This window comes from Oncorhynchus kisutch, linkage group LG8, assembly GCF_002021735.2.
Source record: "Oncorhynchus kisutch isolate 150728-3 linkage group LG8, Okis_V2, whole genome shotgun sequence".
Classification (NCBI taxonomy): Eukaryota; Metazoa; Chordata; class Actinopteri; order Salmoniformes; family Salmonidae; genus Oncorhynchus; species Oncorhynchus kisutch.
The window spans coordinates 73,423,390-73,447,726 of NC_034181.2; the positions used below are offsets into that span (position 1 = coordinate 73,423,390).

At 41.8% G+C, this 24,337-nt stretch overlaps 1 protein-coding gene across 2 annotated transcripts; it reads left to right on the plus strand.

The window, feature by feature from the left end:
• The first annotated feature begins 19 nt into the window (after positions 1-19).
• On the plus strand, positions 20-24,337 carry LOC109895322 (switch-associated protein 70-like). Of its 2 annotated transcripts, XM_031831175.1 has the most exons (12): positions 20-196; positions 1,747-1,887; positions 3,680-3,853; positions 4,003-4,230; positions 4,498-4,644; positions 6,064-6,172; positions 6,375-6,556; positions 19,664-19,771; positions 20,115-20,281; positions 21,916-22,114; positions 22,584-22,680; positions 22,860-24,337. In XM_031831175.1, the coding sequence occupies exons 1-12, from the start codon at positions 98-100 to the stop codon at positions 22,976-22,978; spliced, it is 1,770 nt and encodes a 589-aa protein (XP_031687035.1). In that variant the 5' UTR covers positions 20-97; the 3' UTR covers positions 22,979-24,337. The 2 variants fall into 2 exon arrangements, with proteins under 2 accessions (XP_031687035.1, XP_031687036.1); XM_031831176.1 differs by lacking the exon at positions 1,747-1,887 and having other exon boundaries at positions 57-196.

The window sequence follows — 24,337 nt, forward strand, 5'->3', positions numbered from 1 at the left end:
CCTGCTGCGACACTCGATCACGTGACTGTCTTATGTGTCAGTGTCCGAAAAAAGTTGCAGCTTTACTTTGACAACGAGCGCACCAGGGACTACGAACATGGGACTACTACGAGATGAACTTCTGAAGTCAATATGGCACGCATTCACAGCCTTGGACGTGGATCAAAGTGGGAAAGTGTCCAAATCACAGCTCAAGGTAGGCTTTAAAGCGTAGTTATTAGACCTACAGTATTATTTCATAATGAAGTAAAATTAACGATTGTTTGCTTTTTGATAGATTAACCGAATTCTAAATTAATTCTAACCATGGAATATTTTCTCATTTAGCTGATCCGAATATCAGACCCAAACAAAAAGTTCTAATCAGTTGGATAAAAAAATATTTGACCATGTATAATTCACTATACACTATACTTTTGTGTTGCTTCGCTTCCCTCACAATAGGGAATTTTGTGTCAACTGCCAAGTGATAATTCAGTCGGCAACATCGACAGCAAAGTAAAGACAAACTTCTGCTGTCCCTCAACTCACAGGCTACTCAGTTTCTGCTTATATCAGTAGTATTTTCTCTTACTCATGTCTATGTCTAGCATTTTCTCACAAAAACAGGAATAACAATGGTTCTATGGAAATAGCCTTTGTTGATTGACAGATACCCATGAATGTGGGACATGCATGCCTTGATGATAATCTTGCTTTACACGCGATATTCTGTCATTTGAACAGAATCTACAGTAAGAGTGTTGAGATTGTAAAAGGCAAGGGGCACTGCTTTGGAATGCTAGGTCTTCTTTTCCTGTCTGGGTCTGTCTGTCTGCCTGGTGGTCTGTGTACCAGCCAGGCTCTGATGAAGACACTCCACAAAACATTTACCGACCTCAACGTCTCTTGGACGTATTTCTTTGGTCCTTTTTTTTTAGTACTGACTGTATTTTTGTGTGTGTGTTTTTTGGTGCAGTCCAGACCGGCCTTTGATTTCAACATCCTTGGACGTTGATTTTTGGTCCGGACTGGACAAAATCTGAACCAATCATAGACGTATAAACATACTTTCGACATCCAGAAAATAAGTATTTTCAATATCTGGAAATTTTGTCTTTTCACCTTTCATTCAGCACCTAAATTCCACCTGAGCTATCGCAACACTGCATAGTGAACATCCTGACTGGCTCGGGAAATGTTGTCAACCATCCATTGTTAATATTATTTTTCAGACAGTCCAGTCTGTTCCGATTTTCTAGATTCTAGATGTTCATGAGTGGCTTGTTTATAAATATCATAAGATTTCTTTTTATATATTTACTTCACTCTACATCTCAACAAGGAACTTTTCAACACACTTTTTGTAAATGTTTCCAGGAAGGAACAGAAGTAATGCTTGGGCAGCAATGCTTGAACTGACAGCAACACATGCTTAGTCATGCATGTCAATGTGATCTTAGACTAAACAGAGATCCTTTTGAAAAATCTCCATGTAATTGTATTAATGGAAGTATGATGCCCGCTTGTATGAGGAATCTTTTTGATATCCCTTTGGACACCCCAATATTACTGTAGCGTCATATCTCTACTATGCCCAGTGAATGCCAACAGTATGACAGTAACCTCGCCCCCAGACTCATTGTGCATATCCTGTATAAAATGCTTCTGAGCATTGGGGGGGGGGGGGGATATCTGGTGAATTATATTACTATGACGGCAACGGTTTCCCTGACTGCATGATCTGATCTGACTGTGGCTCTACAGGTGCTCTCTCATAACCTGTGCACCGTGATGAAGGTACCCCATGACCCGGTGGCACTGGAGGAGCATTTTAAGGATGATGATGAGGGCCCTGTGTCCAACCAGGGTTACATGCCTTACCTCAATAGATTCATACTGGACAAGGTGAGCAGTAAGAGCACCTAGCCTGGTCCCAGATTTGTTTGTGCTCTTTCCAACCTCATTGCTCATTGTCATGCCAAGTGGCGCAGCAGTCTAAGTCACTGCATCTCAGTGCTAGAGGTGTCACTACAGACCCTGGTTTGATCCTAGGCTGTATCACACCCGGGGAGGGTTTGGCTGAGGTAGGCCATCATTGTAAAATAAGAATTTGTTCTTAACTAACTTAAATTAAATAAAAGTGACAAGGAGTTGGCAGACTATAAATCAAAGTTTATCTGATCACAGTTTAGTAGATGTTGTAGCAAGTGCAGCTACTAGCTGCTAACAATGCAGTAAAATGTCAAACTGACATTGCACTCAGGCTGCTGAGCACCTGCGTCATCCTCCTCACCTCAGTGGGTTTGTTAGTGGAGGGCTCTGTTTGGGGATTTCATTGGGATGTTAGGTCCATAGAAATATAACCACTAGAATGGACATAGCCTCTAGATCTCTAGGAGTATGAGGTGTAAATCTGGAGTGCCGTATCCCCATAGGGGATGATAAGACTTAATGGGAAGTGTTTTATGGGTGCCTTTAGAAAAATGGTTTAAATCAATGTTTTTCTGTATATAACTTTCTTTGCTCATAATATGATGAGCGTTATTGCTATTTTCAGTATTTATCTTAGTTTTTAAGATATGCATGTCACTCATATTAAAATGTATTGGTTTTTGAGAAATAAATGGAGCAAACAGGATTTGTTTGACCTTGAACAAGGCTGCCATTGTTATGGTATGTCTACTGTGTGAGTGGCAGAATCGTTCTGTTTCACAGCCATCAAGGAGGTGTGAGACCCACCATTGTGAGTTATCGAATGAAAAAAACATGTGTGCTGAAAATTACTGCAACGAGTACAAGAAAATATAGCCTTCATTTCAAAACAAACATCCATTCAACTTACATCAGCTACTACCATTTCCTCATGTGTCATACATTGCATTTAGAAGTGAAGGGTTAACATGCACACTACTATAGATCTATTCCAGAACATGATGATTGCATGATGCAGAGTCTTTGGTTTTCGCTGAGTTTGTTCTCTAGAAAAGCTTCACAATCTGATTGGTAAACACTTTGTTGTTACTCGTATTGCAGGGGTTCTCAAACTTTTTGGGGCCTGGGAGCCTTTTTGTGATAGCAAATATATAGAGACCGACTCAATCAGAACACGACTTGAGTGAGATAAAAAAATAAATAGCATACAAGGAGTTTTATTATGACTTCGGCAGTGCTTGGGAAGTAAGATTTTAAAGGCCCATCTATTGGCATCAGAGAGATAATAATTACTCATGTCCTTATTAATATTCAAGCAGTCATCATTGGTAATGAATGCACTTACTTTGTAAACACCAGTGATAAAGCAAGAAGTGATCTTCAAAGTTTTTGTCCTCCGTTCTCGAGTTGGCAGACCATCAGATATAGCCCACATCTGTAGACTTGCAAAGCTTGCCAACTGTTTCCATAGCAATAACACCAACACTGATGTCAATTAGTAAACTGCTTTAGTCCTAGCGCTATTTGTACTTGGGGGCTATTTCCTTGCCTTTCTCCTCCGGAATCTGACTTGAATTGAAATGAAGAGACGAAGAACATTATGTTTGTACTTCACATCCTGTGGGCTAAAACGTAGGGCAGAGAAATATTAGGCTACTACTGACCCTTTTTAATCTTATTGCCCTTATAGTATGTTGAAGAAAAATAGGGGAAGTTGTTTTGTTCTTTTTTGTGTAAATGTTGGCTTTGTTTATGTTTATTACAGGTTAGGGATAACTTTGACATACTGGAGTTCAACAATGTGTGCTGGACCCTGTGTTTCAAGAAAAACATCAACATGAGCCATCTTCTCATCTCCAACGATGACGCCTTCAAGGTCTGGTGCATCTTCAACTTCCTGTCTGAAGACAGGTACCCACTGGTCATCATCACAGAGGAAGTGAGACACAAGACAACACCTCTAATGCACATACATATCTTATTTGTTCAGCAGTAATTATGCTCTTCCAGTTAAAATAATTCCCATTCATACCACAGGACTGACTAGCTGTGTCCTTTCCTCCTCCCCTCTTCTCCTCCCCCCTCCAGATTGAGTACTTCCTGCGGAAGCTGATGGAGGCCATGGGAGGCATTTGGAATCAGGAGAGGTTTGATGATTACAAGCTCATGTTGAACAGGAAGCAGCAATGCCTGATTGCCTGGGAGCTGATAGAGCTGGTTGGCATGGGCCACTTTAGTAAGGGCATGAACCGCCAGACCCTGTCCATGGGCATCTCTGAGGTCTTCCAGGAGCTCATACTGGATGTTCTCAGACAGGTTCGCCTGCGGTACCCTCTCTCTCTACTCTTTATGCATCCCAAATGGGACCATATTCCCTATGTAGTGCAATACTTTTAACCAGAACCCATAGGGCTCTGTTCAAAAGTACTGCACTACATAGGGAATAGGGTGCTAGTTGGGACACAGTGACTGTCTACTCTACACTGACCTCTTTCAGACCTCTGCTGGGGGTAACAATAAAATGGATATAGATAAGATATTACAATCCTGAGTGTGACAGATTCATGTATTTTTTTCCTGAAGGGCTACATGATGAAAAAAGGCCACAAAAGGAAAAATTGGACAGAGCGCTGGTTTGTGCTCGGACCAAACTCTATGTCATACTATGTGAGTGAGGACCTCACTGACAAGAAGGGTGAAATTGCGCTGGACCGCAACTGTTGTGTGGAGGTAAGAACAATGTATTATTCCATTGGTCACTCTTAATGCTATCATTTAACTCCTAAATAAATTGTGTGAAGCGTTGGAATGCATGCTAGCCCACCTTTGTTAACCAGCTTCCTTTGGCATTGTTAACCCATAGCCTACGATTTCCGCGGCCCCACGTAAATGTAATTAACATAATAAAACAATCCCCATCTAAATCTATCTGTTTAAGTTAGAGAAAAATGTTTTTTTGCATGGGCTGTGTCTCAATCCACCCCATCCACCGATATTGCCCTTCCGCATCTGCGCTGAAAGGTGGCAGGGCTAGAGCGGTGTTTGTCAGAACATGAAACATCCTGAAAAAACAGTATTTTCACGAAAACGTCTGTAGCGTCCGCATTCCACTGATTTCAAAACTTGGTCCTCCAGAAAGTGGAGACTAACACCTTTGCAGTTCTACTACATGATATCTTTAAAAAAAAGCTGTGTTAGAAAGGATTACCTACACATTCTGACCAGCTCATGTTATAGACAGAATTGTGCTACATGGCAGACCAATCCGAACTCATCTCTCGGCATGTCCAGCCCATCCATTATCTCAGCCAATCATGGCTAGCGGGAACGTTCCTGTCTTTTTCTGTGGCTAAACCAACTAGGCTCATAATTTAACAATTTTATTAGTATTTACAGATGGCATACAAGCTTGTAAATGTTTTAAAAAAATACATATTATTATTAATTTTTTTACCCCTTTTTTCTACCCAATATTGTGGTATTTTGTGGTAGTTACAGTCTTGTCTCATCGCTGTAACTCCTGTACGGCGTTGCAGGAGTTGGTCGAGAGCTGTGCGTCCTCCGTGCGTCCTCCGAGGCGAAGGTCGAGAGCCGTGCGTCCACCGAAACACAACCGAACCAAGCCGCACTGTTTCTTGACACAATGCCCACTTAACCCGTAAGCCAGCCACACCAATGTGTCGGAGGAAACACTGCACACCTGGCGACCGTGTCTGCGTGCACAGTGCCTGGCCCGCCACAGGAGTCGCTAGTGTTGGGGAGGCCAAACCCTCCCCGATTGGACAAAGATACCCCTGCAGGCCAAACCCTCCCCTAACCCGGACGATGCTGGGCCAATTGTGCACCGCCCCAAGGGTCTCCCGGTCACGGCCGGCTGGGACAGAGACTGGACTCATACCCAGAATCTCTAGTTGCACAATCGGGATGCCCACAAGTTTGTTATTAAGGCACATAAAAGTTCACATGTTCCAGAAGGCATTTCTGCCCCCCCAAAAAATTACGTTCAAAGGGCTCTCCTGTGAAGTAGTGACATACACCTAGTCTCCTGAAATGAGTCACAAATTCAATGTTTCATCAAACTCTAGAGGGTTAATGTGGTCAACGCAAGGAAGTGTGCAGTGAGTGTGTGACGTCTTGTTCTCTCTGCAGTCTCTACCAGACAAGGAGGGGAAGAAATGCCTCTTTATAGTCAAGTGCAGCGACAAAAGCTTTGAGATCAGTGCATCGGATAAGAAGAGGAAACAAGAATGGATTCAAGGTAAAGTGACCAATCCCTCACCACCATCTTAACAGATTCTGTAAACAGCAAAGCTTTTTTCTCTTTATTTTAAATCTCAGAGGAACTTAAACATACAGCTGGGCCAGAGTGATGTGAGTGTATCAGGGTGTGAGGGCGCTGCAGTAGATAAAGCAGCCAGCCTTTCTTTATCTGACCCTCCTCTCCTCACTTCCCCTCCCAGCCATCCAAACATGCATCCAGCTGCTGAGGTTGGGCCTGCCCTCTCCGCACCTTGAGGCCAGGCTGCGGCGCAGGGAGCTCAGGCAGAAACAGCAGGCCGAGCAGGGGGAGCTGGAGGAGAGGATGAGGCTGCTGCAGATAGCCAATGAAAACAAGCATAGACAGCTGGAGTCCATGACGAAGGTACTGTCTTTCTCTGTCCCTCCCTCCCTCTCTCTCTCTCTCTCTCTCTGTGTTTCGCTCCCTCTGTCCCTCTCTCCTCTCTCTGTCAATTCAATTCAAAGGGCTTTATTGGCATGGAAACCACATGTTTACATTGCCAAAGCAAGTGAAATAGATAATAAACAAAAGTGAAATAAAAAATCAGAAATGAACAGTAAAATTGTAGACATTTGTTCAATGTGCAAATAGTTGAAGTACAAAAGGGAAAATAAATAAACATAAATATGGTTTGTATTTACATTGTTTTTTTTGTGCTTCACTTGTCATTTTCTTGTGGTAACAAGAAATATATATAGATGATGGCTTTGTTATGAAAGGTTTCGGAATCGCTTCCTTTAAGATGGTCATAGAATTTAACGGCTCTTTTCTGGATCTTGATAATTAGCGGGTATTTTCCTAATTCTGCTAATTCTACAGTTGGTGTTTGTCCCATTTTGTGAATTATTGGTTGGTGAGCGGACCCCAGACTTCACAACCATAAAGGACAATGGGTTCTATAACTGATTCAAGTATTTTTCGCTAAATCCTAATTGGGATAATTCATTTTATGTTCCTTTTAACAGATCGTTCACAGCTTTGTGCATGTTACCTGTGGTGCTGATGTTTAGCCCGAGGTAGGTATAGTTTTTTGTGTGCTCCAGGGCAATGGTGTCTAAATGGAATTTGTGTTTGTGATCCACGAAACTGGACCATTTTTGGAACCCCATTATTTTTGTCTTAATGAGATTCACTGTCAGGGCCCAGATATGACAGAATATGTGCAGAAGATCTATGTGCTGCTGTAGGCCCTCTTTGGTTGGGGACAGAAGCACCAGATCATCAGTAGACATTTGACTCAAATTCTAGTAGGTGAGGTTGGGTGCTGCAGAATGTTCTTGTGCCCTCGACAATTCAAATTGTTAAAATCAAATCAAATTGTATTGGTCACATACACATGGTTAACATATGTTAATGCGAGTGTAGCAAAATGCTTGTGCTTCTAGTTCCGACCATGCAGTAATATCTAACAAGTAATCTAACAATTTCACAACAACGACCTTTTACACAAAAGTGTAAAGGAATGAATAAGAATATGTACAGATACAGTGGGGCAAAAAAGTATTTAGTCAGCCATCAATTGTGCAAGTTCTCCCACTTAAAAAGATGAGAGAGGCCTGTAATTTTCATCATAGGTACACTTCAACTATGACAGACAAAATGAGGGAAAGAAATCCAGAAAATCACATTGTAGGATTTTTAATGAATTTATTTGCAAATTATGGTGGAAAATAAGTATTTGGTCAATAAACTTTTGTTATCTCAATACTTTGTTATATACCGTTTGTTGGCAATGACAGAGGTCAAACGTTTTCTGTAAGTCTTCACAAGGTTTTCACACACTGTTGCTGGTATTTTGACCCATTCCTCCATGCAGATCTCCTCTAGAGCAGTGATGTTTTGGGGCTGTTGCTGGGCAACACGGACTTTCAACTCCATCTAAAGATTTTCTATGGGGTTGAGATCTGGAGACTGGCTAGGCCACTCCAGGACCTTGAAATGCTTCTTACGAAGCCACTCCTTCGTTGCCCGGGCGGTGTGTTTGGGATCTTTGTCATGCTGAAAGACCCAGCCACGTTTCATCTTCAATGCCCTTGCTGATGGAAGGAGATTTTCACTCAAAATCTCACGATACATGGCCCCATTCATTCTTTCCTTTACACGGATCAGTCGTCCTGGTCCCTTTGCAGAAAAACAGCCCCAAAGCATGATGTTTCCACCCCCATACTTCACAGTAGGTATGGTGTTCTTTGGATGCAACTCAGCATTCTTTGTCCTCCAAACACGACGAGTTGAGTTTTTACCAAAAGGTTCTATTTTGGTTTCATCTGACCATATGACATTCTCCCAATATTCTTCTGGATCATCCAAATGCTCTCTAGCAAACTTCAGACGGGCCTGGACATGTACTGGCTTAAGCAGGGGGACACGTCTGGCACTGCAGGATTTGAGTCCCTGGCGGCGTAGTGTGTTACTGATGGCAAGCTTTGTTACTTTGGTCCCAGCTCTCTGCAGGTCATTCACTAGGTCCCCCCGTGTGGTTCTGGGAATTTGTTTCTGGTGTCCTTTGACAGCTCTTTGGTCTTGGCCATAGTGGAGTTTGGAGTGTGACTGTTTGAGGTTGTGAACAGGTGTCGTTTATACTGATAACAAGTTCAAACAGGTGCCATTAATACAGGTAACGAGTGGAGGACAGAGGAGCCTCTTAAAGAATAAGTAACAGGTCTGTGAGAGCCAGAAATCTTGCTTGTTTGTAGGTGACCAAATACTTATTTTCCACCATAATTTGCAAATAAATTCATAAAAAATCCTACAATGTCATTTTCTGGATTTTTTTTCTTCTCATTTTGTCTGTCATAGTCGAAGTGTACCTATGATGAAAATTACAGGCCTCTCTCATCTTTTTAAGTGGGAGAACTTGCACAATTGGTGGCTGACTAAATACTTTTTTGCCCCACTGTAAATGTATGGATGAGCGATGGCCGAATGACATAGGCAAGATGGTATAGAGTACAGTATATAGATATGAGATTAGTAATGTAGGGTATGTAAACATTATATAAAGTGGCATTGTTTAAAATGACTAGTGATACATTTTTTACATCAATTTTTTTATTATTATAGTGGCTAGAGATTTGAGTCAGTATGTTGTCAGCAGCCACTCAGTGTTAGTGATGGCTGTTTAACAGTCTGATGGCCTTGAGATAGAGAGAGCCCGCAGGTTTTGGTAGCGGGCTGTGTCGGTGGCACTGTATTGTCCTCAAAGCGAGCAAATAAGTTGTTTAGTTTGTCTGGGAGCAATACATCGGGGTCCGCGACGGGGCTGGTTTTCTGTTTGTAGTCCGTGATTGACTGTAGACCCTGCCACATACCTCTTGTGTCTGAGCCGTTGAATTGCAACTCTACTTTGTCTCTATACTGACGCTTAGCTTGTTTGATTGCCTTGCGGAGGGAATAGCTACACTGTTTGTATTCGGTCATGTTTCCGGTCGCCTTGCCCTGATTAAAAGCAGTGGTTCGAAACTTTCAGTTTTGTGCAAATGCTGCCATCAATCCACGGTTTCTGGTTGGGGAAGGTTTTCGTAGTCGCTGTGGGTACAACATCACCGATGCACATGTTAATAAACTCGTTCACCAAATCAGTGTATACATCAATGTTGTTGTTCGACGCTATCCGGAACATATCCCAGTCCACGTGATCGAAGCAATCTTGAAGCGTGGAATCAGATTGGTCGGACCAGCGTTGGACAGACCTGAGCACGGGTGTTTCCTGTTTTAGTTTCTGTCTATAGGCTGGGAGCAACAAAATGGACTCGTGGTCAGGAGGGCAAGGGAGGGCTTTGTATGCATCGCAGAAGTTAGAGTAACAATGATCCAGAATTTTGCCAGCCCGGTTTGAGCATTCGATATGCTGATAAAATTTAGGGAACCTTGTTTTCAAATGAGCCTTGTTAAAATCCCCAGCTACAATAAATGCAGCCTCAGGATATGTGGTTTCCGGTTTACAAAGTCAAATGAAGTACTTTCAGGGCCGTCGAGGTGTCTGCTTGGGGCGGGATATACACGACTGTGATTATAATCGAAGAGAATTCTCTTGGTAGATAATGCGGTTGGCATTTGATTGTAAGGAATTCTAGGTCAGGTGAACAAAAGGACTTGAGGTCCTGTATGTTATGATCACACCACGACTCGTTAATCATAAGCATACACCCCAGCCCTTCTTCTTACCAGAGAGATGTTTGTTTCTGTCGGTGCGATGCGTGAAGAAGCCAGGTGGCTGTACCGACTCTGATAACGTATCCCGAGTGAGCCATGTTTCTGTGAAACAGAGAATGTTACAATCTCTGATGTCTCTCTGGAAGGCAACACTTGCTCGGATTTCATCTACCTTGTTGTCAAGAGACTGGACATTGGAGAGTAGTATACTCAGGAGGGGTGGGCGATGTGCCCGTCTACGGAGCCTGGCCAGAAGACCGCTCCATCTGCCCCTTCTGTGGCAATGTTGTTTCCTAAGATTGCGAAGCAAGGTGGCCATCTCTGTCGGCGCCGGGAGACTTTTCTTTAATATACAGTATATGTTGAAGAGGGTGGGGCTCAAGTTGCATCCCTGTCTCATTCCACGGCCCTGTGGAAAGAAGTCTGCGTTTTTTTGCCCATTTTTAACCCACACTTGTTGTGTACGTGGATTTTACAATGTTGTATGTTTTTCCCCAAACACCACTTTCCATCCATTTATATAGCAGACCCTCTGTCTCTCTCTCGCTTTCTGACAGGGAATCCTCACACCTCTCTCTGTTACTAATCACACTTGTATTGTCCTCTGTTTGTCTGCTGTAAATGACAGTTAACTTCTCTGCCTTGGGGCTGTAGCCCCTTAAGAATTAATTAACAATTAACAATGTTGATTGTATTCTATGGTCAAAGGCACAGGTTCTGTCCTCCTCCAGGCCTGTTTCCAAGCATTTTACACAGACCTGTCACACATTCTTCCACTCTCTCAGCTGAGACAACCCAGACTAAATCGGACACATTCATGATCCATCAGGGGTGATTGTAGTAGTTATATTGTAGGGTTATTATAGTAGTTTTGGAATTATACTACCAGTTGTCGATTGACCTCAGTAAACCTGATCCATGATGTCATTTTACAGGTAGCCTACTCCTGAAGGTATAAAATATATTATAATGAGCATGTTACAGTATTTGTAAAATGCTTCAGTACTACTCAAGTCTGTGGTGAAAGAACTTGATGGAAAAGTCCAGTGGCTGTGTGAAGGAGGTGTGATAGTTAAAGACAATAGGCTGATGATATGGTCGAGTTCTCGCTACTCTTTACTACATTCAATTATAATGGACAGAATGAAAGGTCAGAGCTTACCTACCCTCCCTTTCCCGAGTCAAGGAAACCCCCCCCCCCCCTCTCTCTCTCCCTACTTGCTTTCTCCTATACCCTTTATTATATATATTTTTGACATGTATACAAATATAAATACAAAGTAGTTAAGTATTGCTGTTTAGATTAACAATTGATTTATTGAAGGTTTATTTGTTATTTATCACACCACAGCTCAGATGCTCTCATAGTATTACCTGGGGGGGGGGGCTGTGGTTTCTGTTACTCCCAGAGGAGTTTCAGTTCCTCATTAATGAACACCATACCGTGAAGTCTCATGCTTAACTTTGACCCATGTTTAACTAGTGTAAAACTTGTAGAAAACATGCCTTAACTTCTTAAGGCTAGGGGGCAGTATTTGGAAGTTTGGATGACTGAGGTGCCCAGAGTAAACTAGAAAACACTCTAAAGTTTCTAAAACTGTTAAAATAATGTCTGTGAGTATAACAGAACTGATTTGGCAGGCGAAACCCAGAGGACAATCCATCCAGGAATTTTTTTGTTGTTGAGGTCATTGGATTTTCCAATGCTTTTCTATGGGAAACCCGAATTATTAGGATCCAGATTGCAGTTCCTATGGCTTCCACTAGATGTCAACAGTCTTTAGAAATTGTTCATTTTTTTTTTTGTTGTTGAGAAATGAAGAAGTAGTTGTATTCTTTCTAAGTGTCACTCAGGTGGACTCTAGTCTTTTGGTGCGTGTGAATGAGACCGCGCTCCTCGTTGTTTTTCTCCGGTATTGGAAACAGTTTATTCCGTCTTAAATTTGATCGATTATTTACATTTTAGGGTACCCGAGGTTGGATTAGAAACGTTGTTTGAAACGTTTGGGCCAGGTTTACAGGTAACTTAATAGATCCTTTGTAGGCATGTTGGGCGAGTTGGAACCTGTGTATTTCTGAATCTAACACGTCAAATAAACTGACATTTTTGGGATATAAAGAAGGACTTTATCGAACAAAACGACAATTCATTGTGTAACTGAGACCTTTGGGATTGCAAAAAGATGAAGATCTTCAAAGGTAAGCAATTTATTTTAGCATTATTTCTGACTTTCGTGATGCATCTGTTTGGTTGTAAAATGTTTTTCATGCTTTTGTATGCTAGGCGCTGTCCTCAGATAATTGCATGGTATGCTTTCACCATAAAGCCTTTTTGAAATCTGACCAAGCGGCTGGATTAAGTTTATCTTTTAAATTATGTAAAACACTTGTATCGTCATTCATGTTTAATAATACGAATGTAGTGTTTTTGAATTTCACACTCTGCAATTTACCGGATGTTGTCAAATCGGTCCCGTTAACGGGATTCTAGCCATAGGGGATCCCTAAGAGGTTTTAATTCCCAACTGCAGTGAATCAAACATATTATTTTAGAAATTTTTATTAATTTCAGAAGCAGATCATTGTCCCCCATGATAAAATCGGGGAGGGGACTGTGGATCTGTCTCCGTCCGTTAGTACGTTCGTACATTCATACGTTAGTCAGATGCGATATCTCAGACAGCATTGGCCCGACTTTGACATCTTGGGTGAACGATGCGTCTTGCGATAGAGAGCCGGCATTTACAAAAGTACACTGATTAGCCAGATGGTGGCTCTATAATAACAGATTCAAAATGCTAGTTTTGAAAGGTCACGCCCCTCACCCCGTTTGACATAAAGTCATAAAATTCTTTACATAGGTCCCTTTCCTCACAAGGAACAATTCTGCCTTAAGGACACATAAGGTCTGCCATGATGGATTTTCCGCCATTTTGAATTTTGTGAAGAAGACTTAAAACACTACTGTTCTTGTACCAAATGAACAATCTGCACAAAACAAATATATGTGGCATCTATGGACAAAGGTCTCTCAATGCAATATTTTCCAGACTAGTATATAGAACAACATGGCCTCTATTGATCAATAAACATTCATGTGGGCATGGTCTGGCACATAAATGGATAGACACTGTGTGTGGAAAACATTAGGAACACCTTCCTAATGTTGAGTTGCACCCCTTTTACCCTCAGAACAGCCTCAATTCATCAGGGCATGTATTCTACAAGGTGTCGAAAGCATTCTACTGGGATGCTGGCCCATGTTGACTCCAATGCTTCCCACAGTTGTGTCAAGTTGGCTGGATGTTCTTCAGGTGGAGCCATTCTTGATACACATGGGAAACTGTTGAGTGGGAAAAACCCAGCAGCATTGTAATTCTTGACACACTCAAACCGGTACACCTGGCACCTACTACCGTGCCCCGTTCAAAGGCACTTATATATTTTGTCTTGCCCATTCACCCTCTGAATGGCACACATACACAATCCATGTCTTAATTGTCTCAAGGCTTACAAAGAGATATAAGAAAAATCAGGGATTTTTTTTTTTTACATGTATTTAACCCCTCATTTTTGGCACCAAACAGGTTTATTTTTTACTAAGCTATATGGAATTGTTTTAAGAAGGTCATACCAAGGATCTTTTTCTTATATGACTTTGAATTTTAAGACACCTTGAATAGGGTTGAATATTTTCCCGGTATTTTACAAATGTTCCATCCTGAGAATAAATCACTTTTATTCTCAGGATGGAACCGTATTTCCTGCCAAAACCGTAAGTGTCATTATAAAGCATATAAATCGGCCTGCCTGGATTTGATTAGAGCTTTGATCAAAAATTCAATCTGATACTACCTGAGCCTGATGAGCCATACATTAAATACATTTTATTAGCCCAAGCCCAAATTATTGTGTCATTATCCAATACACATATGATATAGGCTGCTGCACATTACACATTTCATTAAAACATAGCCCATAGATGTAGCTAGCTATACAATGCCTTCGGAAAGTATTCAGACCCCTGATTTTTTTTTTCCCACACATTTTGTTATGTTACAGCCTTATTCTAAAATGGATTAAATAAAAATAATCCTCAGCAATCTACACACAATACCCCATAATGGCAAAGCGAACACTGTTTTTGGCAAGTTTATTAAACATAAAAGACCCTTCGCTATGAGACTCGAAATTGAGCTCAGGTGCATCCTGTTTCCATTGGTCATCCTTGAGATGTTTCTACAACTTGATTGGAGTCCACCTGTGGTAAATTCAATTGATTGAACATTATTTGGAAAGGCACACACCTGTCTATATAAGGTCCCACAGTTGACAGTGCATGTCCGAGCAAAAACTAAGCCGTGAGGTTGAAGGAATTGTCCGTAGAGCTCCGAAACAGGATTGTGTCTGTTGGGGGTTACGGTAACCGTAACTGAGAACCGCTTTTCAACCCTATATATGCCATTTGTTTTGATGAATGTTGTTATTTGGCCTTACTGCTATTAGCTCATACAAACTCATTAAATAACAAATTCACTACATGGAACAACAGATATCCCCCCAAAAAAATCTAAAGGAAGTTTGTTCTGAAGTGTCTGTCCTATATCTGAGAGATATAAGAAAGATCAGGAAACATTAGTATATTTATATTTATGTATTTAATGCACTAAGCAGTTTCCATATATACAGTACATCCATTCATTTTTTTCAACTGGTACTGGGGGACCTTGTGAGGCCTGTGGGCGTCCTAGAGCAGAACAATAGTTTGTAGGCCAAAACTTTCGGACGCTACAGATGATTTTGTGAGAAGACCGATTTTTTTGTCTCATGGTCTGACCGCTCTATCTTTTTCAGCTTTCACCTCAGATATGGAAGTGTGACATAGGCAGATGCAGTGGATTGAGGCGAATCCAATGCAATGTATTGTGCTAATTAAATTTCCACGGGGCGCGGACATCAACCTTAGAGGCTTAATCTGTTTGACTCAGAGTGATGAAATTTGGCCCACATGCTCAGGGATATGAGTCTAGCTAACCCAAGCGATATCTCAGACACCACTGGCCCGATTTTGACTAAACTTGGGTGAATGATTCGTCTTGCCATAGAGATCCGTAATTTACAAAATTACACTGATTGGCCCAATGGGGGTGCTGCATCATTCGTGGGGGACGACATGTTTACTGTTGCCTTGTTTTGAATTAGATCTGAGAAGAGGGGGAAAAAGCACTTATGCAAACGTAGCTGGCTCAGGGACACCTGTGAAAGAGCTGATGCCTGTATTTCAGTGCTGGTCTGCTGGTTATTTAGATCTGTCTCAGACTACCCACTTCCCCCTTTTCACCAGCATCTGGAGGCCCAGCTTTTCTTCTTATGCATCATTCTTTTCTACTCAAGTTCTCAACTCAAATCCTGTATAGCTCAGTTGGTAGAGCATGGCGCTTGCAACACCAGGGGTGAGGGTTTGATTCCCAAGGGGGTGGGGGAGTATGAAAATATATGCACTCACTACTGTAAGTCGCACTGGATAAGAGTGTATGCTAAATTACTCAAATGTTTTAAAAATCAGATCAACTACCACTGTCCAATTGAAAGAAGTCCTTATCTTTTTATATTTTGTTGCTGTATTGTCACAATTCTAAAGGATAAACATATTATACAGGGGTATGATAAGTCTAATGAGTGTAGCTTGTCCCACTGAAAAGCAGAAGCCTGTCCAATATATAATTGTTTTCTCCTTTAGACCAGACTCAAAGACGAGTTCCTTTTAAAGCCTGTTGAATTGAGGGATTTTCCCTATCAGTTTCCCCAAAGTAACCTTTAGTTGAGAGTGTAATGGCTGAATTAACACCATCAAGTTGACATCAATTGAATGTACTTTTTTAATTGCCATTTTTAAAGCCATGTCCCCCCGTCCTTGAATTTTCCTAAATAAGTCTATATAACACACTGTTGTTGTTAGAATCTTAATATCACAAACAGAATTTGTTCTAAGCAATTTTATGAGGACATTCCTCCCTGTCCCTCATTCACTGCCAGTCATTCACTGGCAGTCAGCCTGTGAGGCAGATGGCCCCTCGAAACTACACCTAAACTATATACGAATTCATTTCACACATATAATAATAATAATATTAATAATAATTGAGTTAGCCAAGACTGCCAATAGATTAAGATTGATATCACTTTATTCATCAAATGTACACAAAGTCCAACTGCAATGTGACTTCTGCTTTATCCCAACCCCTCCGAAAGAGACATACATGTGCAGGGGGCTGCCACACTGGGCGCCCATGGAGCAGCTGATGGGTGAGAATATTATCTATTGATAAATTGTATATAAAGAATCTGATTAATAGCGCAGCATGGAATTCAAAGTTTGGATTTTTGTCACATGCACAAGTACAGTGAAATGCAAAACTTGCAATCCCTGACCAACAGTGAAGTATGACATATAAAAATAGTATAATAAAGAGAAACAAGAGAGGAATCTATATACAGAGTCAGTACCAAATGTACAATGTGCAGGGATACTGGAGTATTTGAGGTTGATATGAACATGTAGGCAGGTATGGCAGCAGCATAAATGGTGTGTTGGTGAGTGCGAGTGGGTGTTGGTTTGAGTGTGTCAATGTAGGCTTAAAAGGCAGATGGATATACACATTGTTTTTTTCACCTTTCTTTAAATAGGCAAGTCAGTTAAGAACAAATTCTTATTTACAATGACGGACAAACCCGGACGACGCTGGGCCAATTGTGCGCCGCCCTATGGGACTCCCAATCACGGTCAGATGTGATACAGCCTGGATTCGAACCAGGGACTGTAGTGACGCCTCTTGCACTGAGATGCAGTGCCTTAGACCGTTGCACCACTCGGGGGCAGTATGGCAGGGCTGAAAAGTGACTGGTAGCAGGAATATATAAATACCTATGGTAATATACTGTCACGTTGGTATAAAGGGATCGGGATACAGGCGCAGAAATAGGTAACAGGGTTTTTTATTTACCCAAAAAACAGCGTACCATGTCAAGGCATGGGGACAAAGCCCAAACAAACACGTATACAAAACACAGGGTTGAGACCCAAACGAAAGAGCGAGGAGTACCTCGAATAAATACACAATTGACAAGACCATGGTGAACAATTACTAATCAAGGAAATGGGGACCAGGTGTGCGTAATGACACAGTTCCGGAGGGATCCGTGACATATACTAATGGTAATATATTAATGTAAACAGGAGTAGTAATGACCAGTAGCAGCATAAATGGATAAATACTTATGGTAATGGTAACCAATAACCAATGAACAGCAGTGTAGTGGTAGTAATACATCTTGACACAGAGGCAGGGGAAGGAATGCCAAAAAGTGACTTGTTCAAATTCTCCTACAGAGTCACAAGCAGGTATGATGTTTTGATGTCTAGACATGTATTATAGTATTAGAAAGAGCAGATTCTAAATCACATATCCTTGTTAAACAACTCTTAAAAATTACCCCTTGAGCTCGATTTCAAAATATAACATTTTGGCAGATTTACTGCGATTCCATGGCAACACTCAAACCACAGTAATATATTTAAACTCAAAGCATTTTCTTAAATTCATAATGTTCCTTAAAGCCCCCATGCAGTCTTTTTAATGTTATTATTTAAATCATGTCTAATAAATCACTATCTGTGTTCAAATACCCATACTAACATACTAACATGGGCCGTCACCTGCCGAGCTCCTGATGGGCAGGAGGCTGCGTTCCCCATTGCCTGTCTCGCCGGCTTCTTCCTCTTGCAACATGTTGCTTAGCAGTAGCTTAGTCCTTGGTCGTTAGCTAGCAAAATAATGATATGCGCTGTTTTATCTCCAACACTATCTCCAACACTGTGCCCTCCCTGCTTTGAAACAGCCTGAATGTATGATTTACTTGGTACCTCCTTCACGTTTATGTGAATTTTAAAACCACTTCTAACACCATGTAGTATGATCTAAAATAAAGACGTGTGACCACGAGGTTCCAGCTCCAGCCGGTTTATTAACCTAACCCTTGCATGTCCTACATAGGTACGGATGCCCCCAAGGGACATCCTACTACAGTATATATACTTAATGAGTATATACTACATACTCTTAGTTAATTTGGGCGGCAGGGTAGCTTAGTGGTTAGAGCGTTGGACTAGTAACCGAAAGGTTGCAAGTTCAAATCCCCGAGCTGACATGGTACAAATCTGTCATTCTGCCCCTGAACAGGCAGTTAACCCACTGTTCCTAGGCCGTCATTGAAAATAAGAATTTGTTCTTAACTGACTTGTGTTGATATATATGAGAAACGAGACCAAGTTGCGACTCTGGACAAGGCGGATACGTAAAGGCCGTGCAGCACGCTTTGCCAGATATCATTACTCTGGAATAAACGGCCTTTACTATACCGTATCCGTCTTGTCCAGAGTCGCAACTTGTCGGACAGTTCATTTTATGAAATGACGTAGGTAGATTCTGGTAGTCCTGGCTTCTGGTAGGTTGCTTGTAGATGATAGACAGTCTCCTCCAGCCTGGTGTCAGTATCCCATTGGTTCTCGACAGAGTTCTTTGTCTTTGGAGCCCATCCAGAAGGGGAGGGGCTGCGTGTGTGTATGTGTGTGCGTTCCTGTCTTGGCAAGTCTGTGTGTCCTTGCAGTGAGTGTGTGTGTGAGAGATATCCTGTATGAGCCCTACCATGTTTTACTGTGAAAATACGTTGCTATGTGTTGTCTCAGTTATAGCATTGCAATAGCAGTAAGCTGGTCATTTGCATAGGAAATAGCACTTCATTACACTTGCCTAGTAAAATAAAGGTAAAAAAATTATACAAAATAAAAAAATAAAGCTATACTCTAAACAAACGGTATCGTTTCAGTTGAGCACTAGTGCTTTCAGTTGATGCTGTTGCTATGCAACCTCTTGCTAGCTTGTTAGCATAACAAATGACTAGCTAGACATTTTACGATTTTGTTCGTAAATTCAATCTGGAGTGCCAGAGTGCGCTCGGGGCGTTTGGAAATCCAGAGTGTTGTCAGATTGTCTGTTTGTAAATTCAGAGCGCACACTGGACATTCTGGCCAAGGAGTAGGGTTGATCCGAGCGTTCAACTCCAATGGCAGTCAAGCACCCAAGCTAACGTTTGCTAGCTACTTCCAGACATGAGAGAACACCTCACTCTGACCTCACTACTTGCCCTAGCAGAGCTGGTTAGGCTGTTTTTATGTTATCCAGAGTGTTGGTGACTCGTTCCCTTGAGGCCAGGCTTTTCTATTGTTAAGGCTTCTTCTCCCTTGGCTCCTGACAGAAACTGGAGGAGGCAGTGGCCACAGCGACTCTGGAGGAGCAGAGGAGAAAACAGACCCAGACTGACCTGCAGGACCGCTACAGAACAGACCTGGAGAGAGAGAAAATGGTAACCAACCACAAAGCTACACTCTAGCTCTGTTCCAGGAAGTACATACTCAGAATCATTGCAAACAACATATTGCTCAGCAAGACTTATCTCATGACTTTGAATCATTGCGTCTGATGAATAACAAAGTACTATTAGTATTACTATTACTCACATTATGAGTAACAGTATTATTTGTGGAGTAATCTGGGAAAATCTACACTAAACAGAATTGATTGTCATATGCACACCACATGCTACTTTGTACTGTGGTGGTGTGTGTGCATGTGTGTGTGCGTGCGTGCATTCATGTCTGTGTGTCCAGATTATCATATCAAACTGTGTGTCCATTGTCCCCTGTCAGGTTCGTCAGCAGATGGAGGAGCAGGTGGCCCAGAAGTCCAGTGAGTTGGAGCAGTACCTGCAGCGTGTCAGGGAGCTGGAGGACATGTACCACCGCCTGGAGGATGCACTAGAGGATGAGAGACAGGCCAGGCAGGATGAGGAGACCATGCGCAAACTACAGACCAGGTGAGACGCAACACACACTTGACACACTCATAGCCTTACACTGAGTGTACAAAACATTAGGAACACCTTTCTAATATTGAGTTACTTCCCCTTTTGCCCTCATATTTATCTAATTAACTAACTATGTTTTAATTGTTATACAATTAAATGAATAATGTAACAATTAACTCATTAGGATCTGGGGCACCACGAGAGCAGTTCTTTAAAGAGTTACCATCTCCCGAATTAAACTCTAAAAGGTCTTTACGTGAAATGCCTGGGTTCGCCGGGGATCTCTCAGTGAACAGGGCAGCCTTGGAAAGGGTGTTGGGTCTTTTTGCGGCACGCTTGTAAGGCTCTGATTGTCCAAAATGGTTTCAACAACTCTTCTACTGTTGTCCTTCTTCGTAATTGTCCGGTATCTGGTGACTAGTCATGTAGTCCTAAACAGAACTACAGAGTTGATTTTCCTTCCATTCATTCATGGTAGCCTAGTGGTTAGAGCGTTGGACTAGTAACCGAAAGGTTGCAAGTTCATATCCCCAAGCTGACAAGGTACAAATCTGTCGTTCTGCCCCTGAACAGGCAATTAACCCACTAGGCCGTCATTGAAAATAAGAATTTGTTCTAAACTGACTTGCCTAGTTAAATAAAGGTAAAATAAAATTCTAGATGCCAGCCGTATCAATGGTTTCCCAGTGGGGTGATGAAAGTAATACATGGTTTGAGCAGAGCAGATTCAAAGTTTTAAACATGTAGTTGCCGCTTCACGCTTTTTCTGGTTCAATATTTTGAGCCGGTTCCGGCTGGCTGGCACGCTCCCTGACCTCACTCTGGGGCGGTGATTACTCACTGTGCAAAGTTTTGGAAAACAATTATCTCTTATAATATCTCAAATCACATTCCTCTCTTTTCAAAAACACTTGAATAATTTTCCATATTACATGCACAACCAATAGTATGGAAACTTTATCCATGTAGTGTGTATACTTTCCAAGTTACAGTATTTCCTTTTTTAATGACATCACAAAATAACAAACAATATGACATTAGTGTTGTATAGATCGCCTCTGACAATTCCCACGTTCTACATTAGAAATATTGTTCCATTATTTGCATTTTAACGTGTTAGAGTTTCAGCGGGAAAAGGTCTGTTGAGACAAAGCACATTCCTTTGGTGAATTTGGAGAGCGCAAGCCTGGATCTTCTCACTTGATTTACAACATGACTTGAGTGTCAATCACCACTAGTTCTTTCCTCCCCCCTCTACGGGTGAAATGGGGTCTGATTGAATTTATTCATTGCAAACCTGATCTGACCTATGGATTCTCGTGGTCAGTCATGACAAAGAGATCCTAGCTTTAATCTGGATTCACCTGGTCAGTCTATGTCATGGAAAGAGCAGGTGTTCCTAATGTTTTGTACACTCAGTGTATGTGCACTGGTTAAAGGTAGTACACTATATAGGGAAACGGGTGCCATGTGGTACACAAAACACACAGATGGAGTGTACATTAGTGCACAAAAACAGTTGTGTATCAGAAGACTGTGTATAGATGTTAACATTGACATTCTCAGGCAACTGCACCCAACATTTGTTTGAGTGTCTGTCTGTGATTGGTTCATGTTGTGTGTCGGTTTCTGCATGTACCCAGGCTTCTGGAGGAGGAGTCAGCCAAGCGGGCGGAGCTAGAGCAGATCCACCTGCAGCAGCAGAGGGCCATCTCCCAGACCCAGGCTGAGAAGCAGGAGCTGGAGAGCGACCGGCTGGCCAAGGAGATGGCCCTGCAGGCAGCCATGCTGCAGCTGGAGAGTCTTGAGAGAGAGAGGCACGGAGCACTGGAGCAATACGAGGTCAGAGAACAACACCCTGTCTGTGTTTCAATATGGCTGTTAGTAGGGACCATGTCCCCTATTAACACTTCACTTAAAGTAAGGTATTGCTGGGCCATTTCATAAACAAGATAAAAACAAATTTGTCAGGAAGTACTTTCTTTAGACCTATATGTCTGTGAGCAACTACTTGTCTTTATTCGGCTGAACATAGTGTTGAGTCAGTGGAAGGCTGCCTGACGTTTGAACCAGAAACAGTCCCTGGTGCCAAACTTGGCTTCTTCTCAAATTACTCCTCTGTCAACTGTTGACGCAACACAAAACCGTCATAGAGGTCTCTCCTTGCACTCTGTTGCCATCTAGTGGTGATATCACTGAGAACTGTCTCCACTTCAAGAACAACAGCAAAACATATTTATTATTTAAACAGACTTGTACTTGCCATCATTGAGATATATGGATAAACCCTGTGTGTGTGTTTGTGTTACAGGAGGTGAGAATGAAACTGGAGCAGGCAGCTAATAAGACCAAGAGCTGGAAAGACAAGGTGGCCAAGCATGAGGGACTGGTCCGTCTCATCCAGCCAGGTAAGTAAGAATGAGAGAGGCCAACATCACCATAGTAGAATGTCCTCCACTGCATGTTCATGTTCTGTTCTGTTCTCCTCCCCATACTCATATTACAATGCTATTCATGTCTTTGTTCTATTGTTTGAATACAGTCTGTGATGTTTTCTTTCTCCTTCTGTCTGTGTATGTCTGTGAAGGCGATAAAGGACCACAGAGGATGACTAACTGGGGCCCAGCAGCCATCACAGACACTGAGCTGGACCTGAGGAAGAAGTCCTGGCAGGAAAGGAAGAACCACAACCAGTCATCCCAGTAGACTAGAGATGGTGCTTCTTACCTGATGGTCCAGAGATCTTTCCACGATCGTGTAGCATCAGGATACTGTTGTCTTGTGTTGTTGAGAATTAACTAATGTGTTCGGTTGCAAATTTCCTGAAACTTTCCCAAAATGTCCAGGATTTCCAGAAATCCTTATTGCTGAATTCTCGATTTCCTGCTTATTTTCTCCTAATTCTGGGAATCTTCTGACTGGGATATCTGGAATTTTTAAACCCTACTAAAGTCTTTAACCAGGAAAAAGAGCTGTATATATTCAGTGAAAAATATGTTAAACTTTTTTTTTTAATAATGTCATGAGAATGTAATAAGATTAAAGTAATGAGATGTTTTCTATTTAAAATGCCAACGCATATGTAGCGCATCTTATAAAATATATTTAAAGACATTTCTTTATACTGTTTCTATCTGTTTTAATGGATGAGGGATGTAAAAATGATGTGTTATAAAAGGTGAGTAGTGAACGGGGGTAAGTTAGATATGCTATATCCCCCCCAAAGAATGGCATGTATATATGGCTCTGGGTTTGATATGCTCAGCCTTGATTTATATATAGGATACATTTCATTCAATTTTTTTTCCTTCAATCTTACCATTTAAAATGTAATTTCCTGGTTTGCCTATGGGAACTGTGGAACCTTGAGTAATATTCCTATGAAATATTTGGCCGATGTCCTCTTGTGGTTTTATGAGTAAAAGTATCTGTTTACGGCTCTGCCGTAACTCACGGTAATATTATACTGTGGTGGGCTGGGAGTTACTGTAGATACCTTGAACTGCTTGAGTCCATAGCTATAGTTCCCCTTGTGTTGTTGTAGTCAGGTGAAGTTAAATTTAACCAAACATAGGCGAGTGTGAGCTGAGCTCTGTGCTTGTGTGTAATAATGAATATTGGTGCAGTGACAACTCATGAGATCTGACTGCAGCAATGGAACTGCTGGGCTCTCTTGTTTCTCTGCAGACTCTGAGCTGGGTTCTATTCTCTCTGGGGGAACCAGGACCCTGGACTGGGATCCATTCTCTCTCTTGGGGCCCTAGGTCCTGCTTAACTCCACTCTCGCTTTGCACTACATCTCAGCCTAGCGCTGCAGATTTCTGTAATGGATGTTCTGCAGGGCTTCAAAGAGCTGGCCTGGCCATCTGGCTGTCTGTCTGAATCTGTCCTGGCAGGCTGAGGTCCAGCTCTCTCTCTCTCTCTCTCTGAGCCAGCCTGACCAAACCACCTCAAACATGTGACACTGATCGTGACATCCCCCCTCATTCATAAACCTGTGGTTTTCATTACAGTAACGTCCTACTTTGTGTCATGTTGAAACAAATACAATCTGATTTTATTTTT

Excerpts from the sequence above, each read along its gene's own strand:
- LOC109895322 (XM_031831175.1), top strand. The coding sequence starts at position 98 with ATGGGACTACTACGAGATGAACTTCTGAAGTCAATATGGCACGCATTC. Across the intron at positions 3,854-4,002 it reads TGGTCATCATCACAGAGGAA|ATTGAGTACTTCCTGCGGAA; the intron begins GTGAGACACAAG and ends TCCCCCCTCCAG. Across the intron at positions 22,115-22,583 it reads GAGCACTGGAGCAATACGAG|GAGGTGAGAATGAAACTGGA; the intron begins GTCAGAGAACAA and ends TTTGTGTTACAG.